Source organism: Asterias amurensis, chromosome 19 (genome assembly GCF_032118995.1).
Source record: "Asterias amurensis chromosome 19, ASM3211899v1".
In the NCBI taxonomy this organism is placed as follows: Eukaryota; Metazoa; Echinodermata; class Asteroidea; order Forcipulatida; family Asteriidae; genus Asterias; species Asterias amurensis.
In genome coordinates this window covers 14,556,825-14,570,501 of record NC_092666.1, presented here as the reverse complement: position 1 = coordinate 14,570,501, position 13,677 = coordinate 14,556,825, and the positions used below count along the sequence as shown (strand labels likewise).

General features: G+C 40.5%; 1 protein-coding gene across 1 annotated transcript; it reads right to left on the bottom strand.

Annotated features, from left to right (window-relative positions):
* Positions 1–421: 421 nt before the first annotated feature.
* LOC139951881 (26S proteasome regulatory subunit 6B) lies at positions 422–12,101 on the bottom strand. The gene is made up of 10 exons (XM_071950961.1): positions 12,049–12,101; positions 10,429–10,527; positions 9,054–9,240; positions 7,304–7,450; positions 6,243–6,446; positions 5,068–5,235; positions 4,529–4,605; positions 3,168–3,336; positions 2,569–2,624; positions 422–1,376 (listed from the first exon to the last, which is right to left on the bottom strand). The coding sequence occupies exons 1-10, from the start codon at positions 12,085–12,087 to the stop codon at positions 1,263–1,265; spliced, it is 1,260 nt and encodes a 419-aa protein (XP_071807062.1). The 5' UTR covers positions 12,088–12,101; the 3' UTR covers positions 422–1,262.
* Positions 12,102–13,677: the final 1,576 nt, after the last annotated feature.

Here is a 13,677-nt window from a genome sequence, read left to right as displayed (position 1 = left end):
AATTATTATATTTTGTTGGTGGGTGTGGGGGAGAGGCGGGGGGGGGGGGGGGAGGTGTTCTCCTGTTAACAAGAAAATACGGTCTGGTGATTGTATAACCAGGAAAGCCACCAACTGCCAAGTCTTGGTTCTACGACAACATTCGGACTCAAGTAAACAAGCTGTATAACACTAGCCACAGCACCCTCTGTTGTATTATTCATTTCTAGATAGTCCATTGTACATTGGTTTGTGTATGCGAAAACATCTCTTGAAACAAAGGCCATCACTTGCCCTGTAACAACCCCCCCCCCCAACCTCTCTGCCTCAATCAATAGTCCACACTTCAACATATCAACTTTTTGCTTTCAGAAGTTAGTTGGCGAGGGAATTGGGGGTTTCCCAAAATTAAGAACAAATTGAGAAAATAAAACCAATCCTATTTGAGTGAAGAATGTTTTATTTCAAAATATTGACAAAACATGACGAGTTTTAACCTGGCAACAAAAACAGTTGACATACTATATAGCTTTTGGGTTCTTACAATTATCTGTAATACTAAATTACTTCATACAAATTATACTTAATAGTGGACATTTTGTATGAAATAGACCCAACATCTGTTTAAAACCTTGCAGGGTCGCTGCCGTGCAGGGTCGCTGCCTTCGGCTCGGGTCTAAAACTCATCGCTACCCTTTTATTCCCTTAATTAAACAAGCAGCGACTCACACGGTGTTTCAAGTCCTGAAATAATGTAGACTTCTTTTGTTCTCAGGTCCTTACTACGTATTAATTTACTACACACCCAACAGCACAATTAGCGCCAATAACAGGATGGGTAGGAAACAAGAAGAAATGAGTCTTAGATGTGATAGGAAACCCTTGCAATCCCTTGCAATCAGGTAGGTACTGAAACCACACACACCTTGGTCTGAGGTGCGATTCGTACCAGGGTCCACAGAGATGAAAGGCAGGGAAAGACACCACTGATGAGCTCACCTGAAAGCTCCGGTCTGAGGTGGAATTTAAACCAGAGTCCACAGAGGTAAAAGGTAGGGAAAAAAACTACTGATGAGCCGACCTGAAGGCTCTGGTCTGGAGTGGGATTCGAACCAGGGTCCACAGAGATGAAAGGCAGAAAAAGACACCACTGTATGTAGCGTTAAAACACTAGACACCGCATCAAACTGGGTCTGACCGGTGATTTACACATTCGACTGAAAGCCACTCTTGACTCCCCAAAACGCTGTTTAGTTAAAGTGGTGGCACATAATTTAAAGAAACTATTTATAGAATTCGTGTTCTGACTCGTCCTTCTTGATGTTGTTACGGTAACCCTTCTCAAAGTCCTTGGCCAAGATGACGTAGCGGTTCTCTCTGACAGCCTGCATGCCAGCCTGAAGAGGGAAGCAACACAGTGGGAAGATCTCATCAGTAATTAAGTGGGATATTTGTCAATAGCTAAAAAAGCCCTTTTCACACAACTCTTTTCCCTGTGGTCACCCCCAGGAATAAAAGTTGGCCTGTTCACACTATGACCGCTTTACCCCCGGTCTGCCCCGGCAAATGGGAATACCCCAGGGGGGAGCCACCCCTGCTCCGGTCTCGCGGTAAAATCCCAGGGTATTCTTGAAATGGCAATCGAAACTCTATGGATTAGGGACACTATGCGTAAATAACTATTGGGAAATCCTTCAATGAATCTGATCTTACATTGATTCATTTAAAATTTAAAATTTAGAATTAGAATATTTTATTGTCCGCATTTATATAAACACACAGAAATTTAGTTTCCATTGGCATGTACAAGAATAAAACAATTATTATTAGAGACTACTCAGGTTTTCAAACACAGTTTTCTTGTATACCACTTCATTTCAGAGGGAAATATCTCCCTGAAGAACTGGTTCTAGTATGGGCTTCATAATCAGTAAGCTTTCTGAGTAAAATTATCCAACGATGTATGTTATCTTGACCAATCTTGGCGGTGTCGTGGCCGAGCGGTTAAGAGCACCGGATTCAAGCTCTGGTGTTTGATCAGCAGAGGGTGGGTTCGAATCCAAGTTGTGACACTTGCTACATAAAATTGGGGAGGTAGTGCTTTCTGCTCTACCAGCCAGGCTTCGGATTGATGATACCCAAGCCTACATCCGTATGGACTGTGAGAGTAGGTGGCAATGGCCTCTGGACAAAAATAATTGAAGCCCACACCTTGAAGTTGCCTTCAGGACTTGTGTGTCTGGAGACTTGCATATAAAAAATTTCAAAAAATGTCCAATCTTGTTTCACACCTTTACATACCAGGCCGGAGGCTAGAAAAGGACAACTCTAATGAGAACCATAGAGTTATATATAAGAACTAGAGGGCGCACTGGTGATGCTGCTTGCACAAATGAGACGGGGACCGCAAGGAGACAAGCGCGCCATTCTGTACGCGCGTTGAATATGAAGTTCACATTGGAGTTTGTGTTTATTGAATGCTACGCGATGCTGTTTTTTCAACTTAGAAAATGGCCGCATCCGCGCATGCCGGGCCGCGTATATAGGCCAGTGCACCCTCTAGTTTTTAACTCTATGATGAGAACTTACCTCTTGGCAGATTGCATTGATATCAGCACCTGAGATCTTGTCTGGTCGGGCAACATCTGAACAAAAATATTCCGTTAAGAAAAACTCAGTATTTTTTGAAAAACTCAAGGGACATCAACAGGTCATAGGTTGTCTATTTTTACAAAATCCTGGACATAGAAAGGTGCCCTTTACCAAGGAGAAAATGACTTGGTGCCCTTGCCCTTTTTAAAATGTAGCATACAGGCCTGCTGCCAGATGTAACTTTTAGTTTGCATCCACTCACACGGATAGTACACACATATCACTTGATTACATACAACTATTATTTACGTACACAGCACAGACAGACACACCGGGTGCGTTCAATTAGCTTCCCCCGGTCGACCCCGGTCTGCCCCTGGTATGTTCGAATAGCTTTGATGTCATTCCAGGGGCTCACCTGGGTCAGCCCTCCAGTGCCCTGCTTGTAGAGTGGGTCACTTGGGACTGGCCCGAGGTGCATGACGTCACAACGAGAGGGCCAGTGATCGCTCGATTAGCTTTTGTCAGGGGCTCACCGGGAAGCTAATCGAACGCACCCACAGATTTCTGGTCTAAATATTAATATCAAAGGATACAATCTTCAAGATCCACTTCATCCGAGAGGTTCATCTTTATGCAGACTGTGCTGAAGATAAGACGCTTCTGTCGTCTGTCCGGCATCGGGAATTCAATCTTGCGGTCGAGCCTACCTGGTCGGAGGAGGGCGGGGTCTAGGGTGTCAGCTCGATTCGTCGCCATGATAACCTGGTAGGTAAACAACAAAAGTCATAATCAGGATTTGAAACTTTGCATGGTGGGAGTACAAATAAGAGAGGTTTAGGGTAACACCATGTGAATATCTTATTTTTGAGTAGTGTTGGTTCTAAAAAGAACCAGTGGTTAGCGACTCCTGAAGATAATCAGAGCATACTGCTTGAAACGTTAAGTTATTTACCACCACTTCTTTTCAGAACCATTACTACTCTAAAATGAAATATTTTAGGTGTTACGGCAAACCTCTCTTAGTAACTAAAGTCATGCAGGTGTGATCTAAGGCTACATACAAAGTGTGGATCGGAGAATAAAAGAAGTCCACATAATGTAGGGACTTGAAACACTATGGGGACTATGTACAAACAGTATTATTCATAGTGTTGAAGAATATGATTTTCCTTAAAGACTCTGGACACTATTGGTAATTGTCAAAGTGTTCTCACTTGGTGTATCTCAACATATGCATAAAAAAAAAACTTGTGAAAAATTTGGACTCAATTGGTCGTTGAAGTTGCAAGATAATAATGAAAGAAAAATCACCATTGTCTCATGAAGTTGTATGCTTTCAGATGCTTATTTTTGAGACCTCAAAATCTACTTGGGGGACAGGTCCTTTGCACACACTGGACCACTCCTATGAAATCAGTTGCCATCACACATTCAGGATAGTGGCACCGTGGACACTTTTAAAGACAAATTAAATTTAATTTGTTTCAAACAGCTTTTCACTAGTTTGTTTTTTTCTTTTGTTTTCCCAATGTTCCCTTTTCCCTCTGTTGCTTTGTTTCTTTTTTCTTCCTTTCATGCGCTTTGAGCACTATTAACAATATAAACTTTCCTTATTGTTATTATTATTATTATTATTATTATTATTTATGAGGTATCGAGATCAAATTTGTGGAAAATTACTTCTTTTTCAAAAACCATGTTACTTCAGAGGGAGCCGTTTCTTACAATGTTTTATACTATCAACAGCTCTCATGTGCTCATTAACAAGTAAGTTTTTTTGCTAACCATTATTTTGAATAATTACCCAAGTGTCCACTGCCTTTAAGTGTATAGAAAAAAGGAAGGTCCACACAGTGACTGCACCACAGAGCGTTGTGTGTGTGTAACTTTAGTTCTCAACACTGAAATATTTAAGTTCTTCTGATTTTTTTTCAGAATTCTGTATTTGACGTACCTTCACATTGACCGTTTGATCAAATCCGTCCATTTGGTTGAGTAACTCCAGAAGAATTCGCTGCACCTCTCGATCGGCTATAACAATCATAAACAAAAAACAAACAAATATTAGCAAGTTGCTTTTGAAAAAGAAGTTAAAAAAAAAAACATTCTGTTAAACTTTGCCCCCTTTTGGAAAAAAAGTTATACGCCCCTTGCAATCAAGTACCTTACAGGCAGTGAAATTATTTTCTTAAGGGCTCAATCAGTTTATCTCTGCATTTCAAGACCTCACAAAAGTCACCATTGGTTATTTTGATTGCCATCCAAAATGAGTCCGAAAACGAAAAAAACAAAACCTGATATCTATTGTTTTCCCTAAAACTTTACTACCTGTTCCGAAGAAATTCTGGTTAGATACCATGGTTTATTAAAAACTATAAGATGGAATTGAATTTACGCGTCCAAGCTCTAGAGATGTTATTTTAATTGTAGAAACCCAACCCCCCCCCCCCCCGCCTAAAAAAAAAACCCAAAACCAAACCAGGATCTATGTACCTCCTGTCTGCGCATCGAATCTCTTGGTAGCGATGGCGTCGATCTCGTCGATAAAGATGATGGCCGGAGCATTCTCCTTAGCCAACCTGAAGACGTCTCGAACCATCCTCGGACCCTCCCCGAGGTATTTCTGGACAAACTCTGAGCCCACGACTCTGATGAAGGAAGCTGCAAAGAGAATAATAAATAATAATAGTTAGATTTTACAAAGCGCTTTTCACGCCCGAAGGGCATCCCAAAGCACTTCACATTCATTACCCCTGGTCACTGGGCCTTAAATCATTCCTGAAACCATCTCAGCTCCCTGGGGAGTATACAGCCTTGTGCAACAAATGCACTGCTCGGCTAAATCAATCACAAGAACCTATCTGCACTCACAGGTACCCATTTACCCCTGGGTGGAGAGAAGCGATTGAGAGAAGAGCGAGAATCATAAACTGTAAACTCCGAACTTGAAAGATTTCCCAGAATCCTTCCTTAATCAGACACCCTATGAGATCAGGTTGGACAAGTAGTTGCTGAAACAACTTCCTTGGGGACACCGACTCTTTTCTGTTTTAGGGCCACACCATTGGAACTCGCTCCCTCCTAGCCTCCCTCACCAACTTCAAATCACAACTCAAAACTTCTCCTTTTGTCAACGCTTAACTCTGTTTGGATAACTCTAATTTATAGCTTTTTTATTTATGCCAAGACTGTACTGTAGTTCCAATATCATTTTTTGTATAAACTGCCCCAGAAGTGTCAAGTTGACAGATATGGCGCGTTACCAATGGCTATTATTACTATTAGTATAGACCCCTTGCATGTGATGTCAAGTGTTAAAAAAGCGCCCTCACTGGGGTCAAAAAGCGTCGTCACTGGGGTTTACAGGAGGCAAATGATTGGACAATAGCTGTCCCTTGTGCTTGTGAGTAAAAATGTGGGCATGAATTCAGCGCCCGTGTAGCATTCTGCGTTATGCAAGGGGTAAGAATAATAAGAAGAATGTTTTATTGTCACTTGTAAAAAAACAAATATTTGAACAGTGAAATTCGTTTTGGTTTTGCGTGTCTAAAAATATGTAATATAAAAATACACTAAAAATTTACCATTGATACAAAAATACATCAAAATATAACATAAACATCTCTGAGCCTCAAAAGGGTCTATTAAATTATTGTGAGTTTACTCACCAGTGGTATGATGAGCTACAGCTTTGGCCAGCATAGTTTTACCGCACCCCGGGGGACCGTACATGAGGACACCTCTAGGTGGATCGATCCCGATCTGCTGGTACAAGCCAAAGTGAGTCAGTGGGAGCTCGACGGCTTCTCGAATCTCCTGCTTCTGGATGTCCATACCACCGATGTCTGAGTAACAAACGTCTGGCTTTTCATCTGAAATGAAGAGAGCAACGTTCAAGAACAAAATTCATTACAGATCTCCTGCATCAGCTGATGAAAAAACCTTCTCTTTTGAGGCCATTAAACTTTGGAGTAGTCTCCCCCACACTGCTCAAAAGAGGCTCACACATGGTATAACTGCAAACCTCACCCAACATGCTAAGTTTCAAATCCAACTCCCTCGTTCCCATGTTCAGGGATGTAATAGGCTGTTGAAAAAAAACCTGAACTATGAGCACAAAGCGTGAAAGCTTGCGAGCGTAAAGCGTGAAAGCTTGCGAGCGCAAAGCTTGCGAGCGCAAAGCGTGTGAGCACGAAAGCTAGCGGTACGAAGCCTGCTTACATACATTAATCTTTGGTTTTAAAGGATTTGGGTACCTTTTCAAAATGTCCATAGATTTACATTAAACTTACAGGGTTTGAAGATAATGACAGTGGAAAGCTTCCCTTCAAATATTACTTACTGATGAGGTGCTGCAGTATTTGAGAAATGAGTGAAACAATGTCATGAAAATACGTTTGTAAATGCTTAAAATAATTTTCGTCTCATGAGTCGAAAATTATTTTCATGACAATGTTTAACACATTTCCCAAAAACTACAGCACCTCAGCACGTAGTATTTTCAGAGAAGCTTTCTACTATCATTATCTTCAAACTGTATAAGTTTGGTGTAAATCTGTGGACATTGTGTTTTATGTCCTACACAAGTTACATACACCCTTTAAAAGCACCACTCTGCAATTTGGAGAATTCCATATGCTTTTATCTTCATTTTGTTATGAATTTGATCTAAGTAAAAAAAAAAAAGAAAAACAACGGAGAAATCAATCCGTGCATGTTCCCAACATACCTGCTCCAAGCATAGTAATACTGCTGTCTGCCTCTGGTGGTAGGACGTCGACCAACGCATTGCTGTGTTTGTGAAGGGCAACAGAGGCACTTGGCTTCAGTAACTCCCTGTCTAGTGTGCTCAAGATTCTGACGTAGGAGTTGGACCCTGAAAATATCAAATGTATATTGAATTTAATAAATAGGGTAGATGGCCGTAGCTTTCGATCCAAACCGGACCTTCTTCAGAGGCATAAAACAAGAACAACCAAATACATATCCATTTATAGAAAAAGAGAGGGGAAAGGGATTAAGGGAAGGATCCAGAAGGAAGCGGGAAAATAACAGCCATTCAAAGTTCCTATTTCAGAAACAATAGTATATTGAACTTAATGCACGTGTGTGCAGCCACAATCGTGGGTTCACATTTTGTTGCTGTCTATTTTATGAACCAAAGTTTGAACATCACTGATGTAGCAGCTGTCTCAATGTAATATATATGTCAATTAACAATCAGTGTGTCAATAAGGGAATTAAAAGGTAGAAACAAGTTCTTAAACGGCCATTTAAAACCGGCAGGATCGTGGCTGTGTGATAAAGCCTGAGCCGAAGACAAAAACAGACATTTAAAGGGATGCTGCAGTGAATTCAAATAAAACAGTTAATTTTGCTGTCATTTATTTATTTCTGATATATGTATTGAACATCAATAAAATGTGTTTTGTTTTTCCCCCGACCTATCTCACTTGCATAATTAGCGAATAAGTCATGCCCCCCCTTTTGTGGATTGTTACCGCCCCCCCTACCATCGACGTCACGACGGGAATTCAAACATATCGTCGGCAAAAAGAGTCTGGTCCCTAACTACACGTGCCTAGGTACCAAGCCACACAGTGCACACGTCTCTATATGCACACAGCCAGGGGGCCCGACGGCTCGGGTGACCGACATGACATCACGTTTATGCAAATGAAGGCTCCCTTTTAGGGGCGGGGTGGGTTCCCCTAATCTCTTGAAAACCATTTTTAAAATACTTGCGCATTTAAAAAAAAATACAAAAAAATATTTCAGGCTTAAAAAGTCATGTTTAATCGTTTAAATTATTAAAAAAAACACTGCAGCCACCCTTTAAGAACAAGTCACTACTCTTTTATTCCCATTCATAAATACCCTTTTGTTGACAGGCAAAACAGTTTCACAATTTTAGACAATCTGCCACTTGTTTCCATTGCTATTTGGCGAATTTTGCAAATTTTTGAAATCTTTTGCGAAAATGTTTAGTGTTCGTCGGGTGGTGAACATACATTCTGTGCGTGTTCACACATATTACGCGATCTTATTAATAGCTATGAATTGCCTTTCGTGCACGCCCAACACGCGAAGCCAGCCGGTTTTAAACAGCTCCTGCTGGTCATTATCAATCGTTTAAACTGCTGTGTGTGCCATGGGTTAATTCAAAGCCTCAGGTTTGAAAAAAGTTACACCAAACTGCATGAAGACCCGGGGAAGGATTCAGCTGTCGATTTCACCAAACTCTTCCTAACTTTGGATTAATCTTAGGAATTAAGACGAGTTCTGTAACAGTAGACATTACAACGCATTGAACCCATCCTAAGTAAGGGTGAGTTCCTCGTCTTAACTAACTTGAGATAAGATTATAATCCTAGCATTATGTGAAATCGCCTGTAGGTGTTTTAAGGAAGCTAAGTATTCTACACTGCATACACTGTCCCAAATTTGAACCCTGCCCAGCCTGCTTTAGAGCAACTGACCTGTTGTTGAGCCAACGATGCCAGTGTGTTGGTCGACGGCTTCTAGGAATTGTCCGATAACGAGAGGAACGCTCTGGATGCGTTTGACTTCCTCCTGAGCATGAAGAAACTCCTTCTTCAGATTCTTCTGCTCATCTTTGATGTACTCCTCTTGAACTTCGTAAAATTCTATCTGTCGCTGAAGTTTCTGTGGAAGAGGGGCAAGAAAAAATATATGTGGGCGCTTGTCTTTTGACTTTGACTGGAAGTTTAATTCCACGACAGTCATAAATCCTCTAAAATCCTCTTACGAGCGCTCTAACATTAAAGGGAAGGTACACTTTGGTAATTGTCAAGGACCAGTCTTCTCACATGATGTATCCCATCATTAAGCATAAAATAACCTGCCTGTGAAAATTTGGGCTCAATCGGTCATCAAAGTTGCGAGAAAATGATGAAAGAAAAACACCCTTGTTGGACGAATTTGTGTGCTTTCAGATCAGAATAAAAGACTTCTTGCTAGAAGTCTTTTCTTATTTTAGTGAGAAATTACCTCTTTCTCAAAAACTATGTTACTTCAGAGGGAGTCGTTTCCCACAATGTTTTATACACGTACTACCAACAGCTCTCCAATGCTTTTTACCAAGTCAGTTTTTAAGTTAATATTTGTTTTGAGTAATTTCCAAATGCGTACCTTCCCTTTAAAACGAGCTTTGACTTATTTTTGTTTAATTTTTGGGGGCGTTATTGCTGAAGGGCATGCTTTGACAGACATGATGCCAGGTTTCCAAACGGTTTGTGTTATAGGGTCATGCAATAAGACGAATGGCCTTTTGACGGTGTTCTTTCCCTGTGACATTTTGGTACTCCTTATCATTAGCTGTGTCTCAGATCAATGCACAGTGAACAATATTTTGATTTATTCTAGGGGGAAATCTCTTTTGCGTGGCACAATGCATTTTGCTCAGAGTGCTGGGCAAAAACTGTGAGTCCTGGGGTAGATTTCACAAAGAGTTGAAAGACTTATCTTTTTTTCGAGTTAGAACGAGTTAAAGAGTAGTCCTTAGTTAAGACTCCCTTTGTAAAATCTACCCCTAGGCATGCCACCCAGCACCGCCCACGGTGGCTACAACACTGATACTAATGATAGGCCTAATAGACCGATCCGTTAAGCCCCGCCTCCGCCCCATTACATATTGACCATCGCAACCCATTGCGCAACCAAAAGTCCGCCAAATTAAGGTCCGACATGCGTGCACGTATGCTTGGCGCACGCGGCAGAGTTGTGCAGAATGGAATTGGAGAGGCGCACGTGTTCTGCGCACGTGTTCTTGCCCACTTGTCTATTAGCAGAAAGAAATCCAGCAAAACCTGTAACTCTGTCCTCGACCCTTACCTTGAATCTTGTGTAAAGGTCATCTGTGTCTAGCGTATCTAAGATACTTGATGGTGTTGTTGTGGTTGGTCTTGATCCTGTGCTTGAAGGAACTTCATCCTGTAAAATCAAACAAAATGGACATGGTAGTGTAGTTAAAACATGGCGGCGCCCAAGAACATGTCACGTTAAGTGTAATTTTTGTACACGATTTTTTGGACCAATTTTCAAATCATCACATCTGGACAAAGTCATCATTTAGTAAGCCCTGTTATGTGTTATAGTAATTCCACAAATGTCAGGAATAAAATGAGGTATGTTGGAGTAGTATAGGACTTTTTTAAATGGGAGAAGTTTGCAATCAAACTACCACGCATTTTGCGACCTTTGAAAACTTAGCGTTTAAGACATGTATCGAAGGTGGGCTGTAATCATGGTGACAGTGATGAGACCGATGTTAAAAGCGGAGCCATTAACAGCTCAACAAGGTGGGCTAGTGTAGTACGCACAGGAGATCGTTGGTTCAAACCCCACTGCAGTCAATTAATCTTGTTTGAACCTAAAACTAGTTTAAACTTACCCAGTCTGTTTGAGTGTTTCGTTTGAGCGGTTTATTATTTGGACAAAATAAACTCGAAATAATTGTGGCAAAAGCGCCCAATTCATTTCTGAAAACTGTTTTTAAAATAGTTATGAATTAACCACCTACTCCTAGAACTATTTCGGTTTCGTCCGGCTATCGTCTCCCGTAACCTCATAGGTTTATATCTCTCACGCGTTAAACGACCCATGGTTCAATGAATTTCGGCATCAGGAATCTCTCCTTTTTTTTTTTTTAATCTCGCCAAAATTAGGCTCTATGTGTCCTTTGATGTATCAATGTGTATTCTTTTTACCAGAGAATCCACTCCACAATCTCAAAAATTGTTAAAAATGATAAATTCTTACCGTAATTTCAGATTCCCTATCTACTGTACGTGTTACTCCTCTGCCAACAATAATTGAAAATTACCCGACCTCGTTTTGCGAAAATGCGTCACGAGAGGGCAGGTACGATCCGTGATTTGTGTACAAAACATACACGGAACCACGAAGCTCGCACAGGGTACCAGTATGTAAACGGCTGTGTGCAAAAAGTGTACATACTGGTACCCTGTGCGAGCTTCGTGGTTCGGTGTATGTTTAGAACTTATTCTAACTAAAAAAAAAAAACTTTTTTAAAAAGAATTAATTAAAAAATACGGGTCGAAAAATACCAAATCTAAAATTAGGTTATTGTTAAAACCGTGTGTTCTACTTTTGTACTGGCAGTATTAACCCATTTACTTATGAATGCTGTTGTAAAATAATGTATACAGAAGTAGGCCTACGTCCTGCTAAAACTATTATAAATTTTGGCAATGCTAGATTTTCTTGCACATTTTTGTATGTACGTCGTGTGTCGCCGTTATGGCCGTTCGGTTTGTTGTTGAGTGACAAGGCATTTTTGCCCGACAATCAAAACGCACCTTTTGTGGCAGAAAAAAACATCATTGAAGAAACAAATTCATATAAAAGTACGCCTTATGTTTTTGTATCAAGCAGGCTACTAAATTTACATTTATTTATGCAAGAACTAGACAAAAATTAAAAATTTTGTACCTTGTCTTTATTAGAAACTGTGATCCCGATTTCTTCCATGTTGCTTGTTGCATGTCAGAGGTCAAGCCCTTTCAAAATACCTGTAGATGTTAAATTTAATCTTTTCATATACATTTATAAACTTACTTTACAATTAAATAATTAAAAATATTAAACAATATTATCAAATAATTTTATTATGAAAATATAAAATTATTTTAATACGTATGTTTTTATACAATAAATACAGTTTTGGAAAGACACCGGTTCGTGGATGACTTAGGGCAGACGGCTGTTTTATGATGACATTCTTCACCGTCTGAGGCTTTTAAGGAAGTTGATTCAAAAGAGGGCGCTATCAGACGAACATAGTGTTCACGGTGTTGCCTATTATTGTGCTTCTTACAAAGAATAATAATTGTAATAATAATCTTTGGAAAAGAGTACATTATATAAATCCATAGCTAACTCTTCTTGACTGAACAAGGGCCTTGTCGAAGGCAACTTGTAAAGCTATAGCAACTTTGGAAGGGTGGGGGACACAATCAAACGCCCCCCGTGTTCTTGACCAGCTCAACTATACAAAGTGTCCCGATGGGCATCAATCCTGGGGGTAACGGGAAGTGACACCGCTTTCTTGTCCTAAGATTGCACCACAAAGCATCTTAATGCACAATTTTACCGGGCCCTTCAGCGGGCCCGGACCCACGCAGAAGGCTTTACACTCGCCTGCTCACTATTGACAGATTTGCCCTAAAAATTCGTGTCATAGATTCACACCCGAAGATGCTGTTAAACCCGAAAGGTTCTACTACTGCACACATTTAAAGGCTTTATGTGGTTCATTCATATGTCTGTTTATTGGCCAATACCACATCACGAGCATCTATGCAAATTAATTTTGTATTTCCCCCGGTCACTGAGTGGGCCCCGGATCCCAGGTCGTGTAAGGCTTCGCGTTCGGGCCAATTGCATGCTCGATCTTTAAAGGAACACGTTGCGTTGGATCGGCCGAGTTGGTCTTTGAAAAGCGTGTTTAGCCGTTTGTTATGAAATGCACATGGGTAAAAAGATGTTGTAAAAGTAGAATGCAATGATCCACACAAACATGCCTCGAAATTGCACGGTTTTCCTTTTACCTCGTCGACTTATGAACACGGTCTGCCATATGGGAGTCAAAATTTTGACTCCAATAAATGGCTGACCGTGTATGGTTCGCACAGTAAAAGGCAAACCTCGCAATTTCGAGGCAAACTTGTGTGGATCATTGTATTCTACTTTTAAAACATCTTTCTAACCATATTTTTATGCATTTTTTTTTTTTTACAAACGCTTTTTATAGAGCAACTCGTCCGATCCAAGGCAACGTGTTATTTTAATATTATTATTTGCCCCCCTTAAAATTTCTAGTCTGGATCATCCACGATGCTGGTGATGATTGGGATGAAACGCAGTCTGAACATCAAATAAACATATGCAGAAATAATTGTGATACGAAGCCATAATTATGTTGCTTTTTAGATCGATATTACCGATAGCAAAAGTTGTTGCATCATAACTTGAAATAGGCCTTAAATTCCAACATCTGAGGGGGGCACATCACTCCCTAGATTTCACCAGGAGCTTGCGCGTGAATGACTTGCAGGAGGA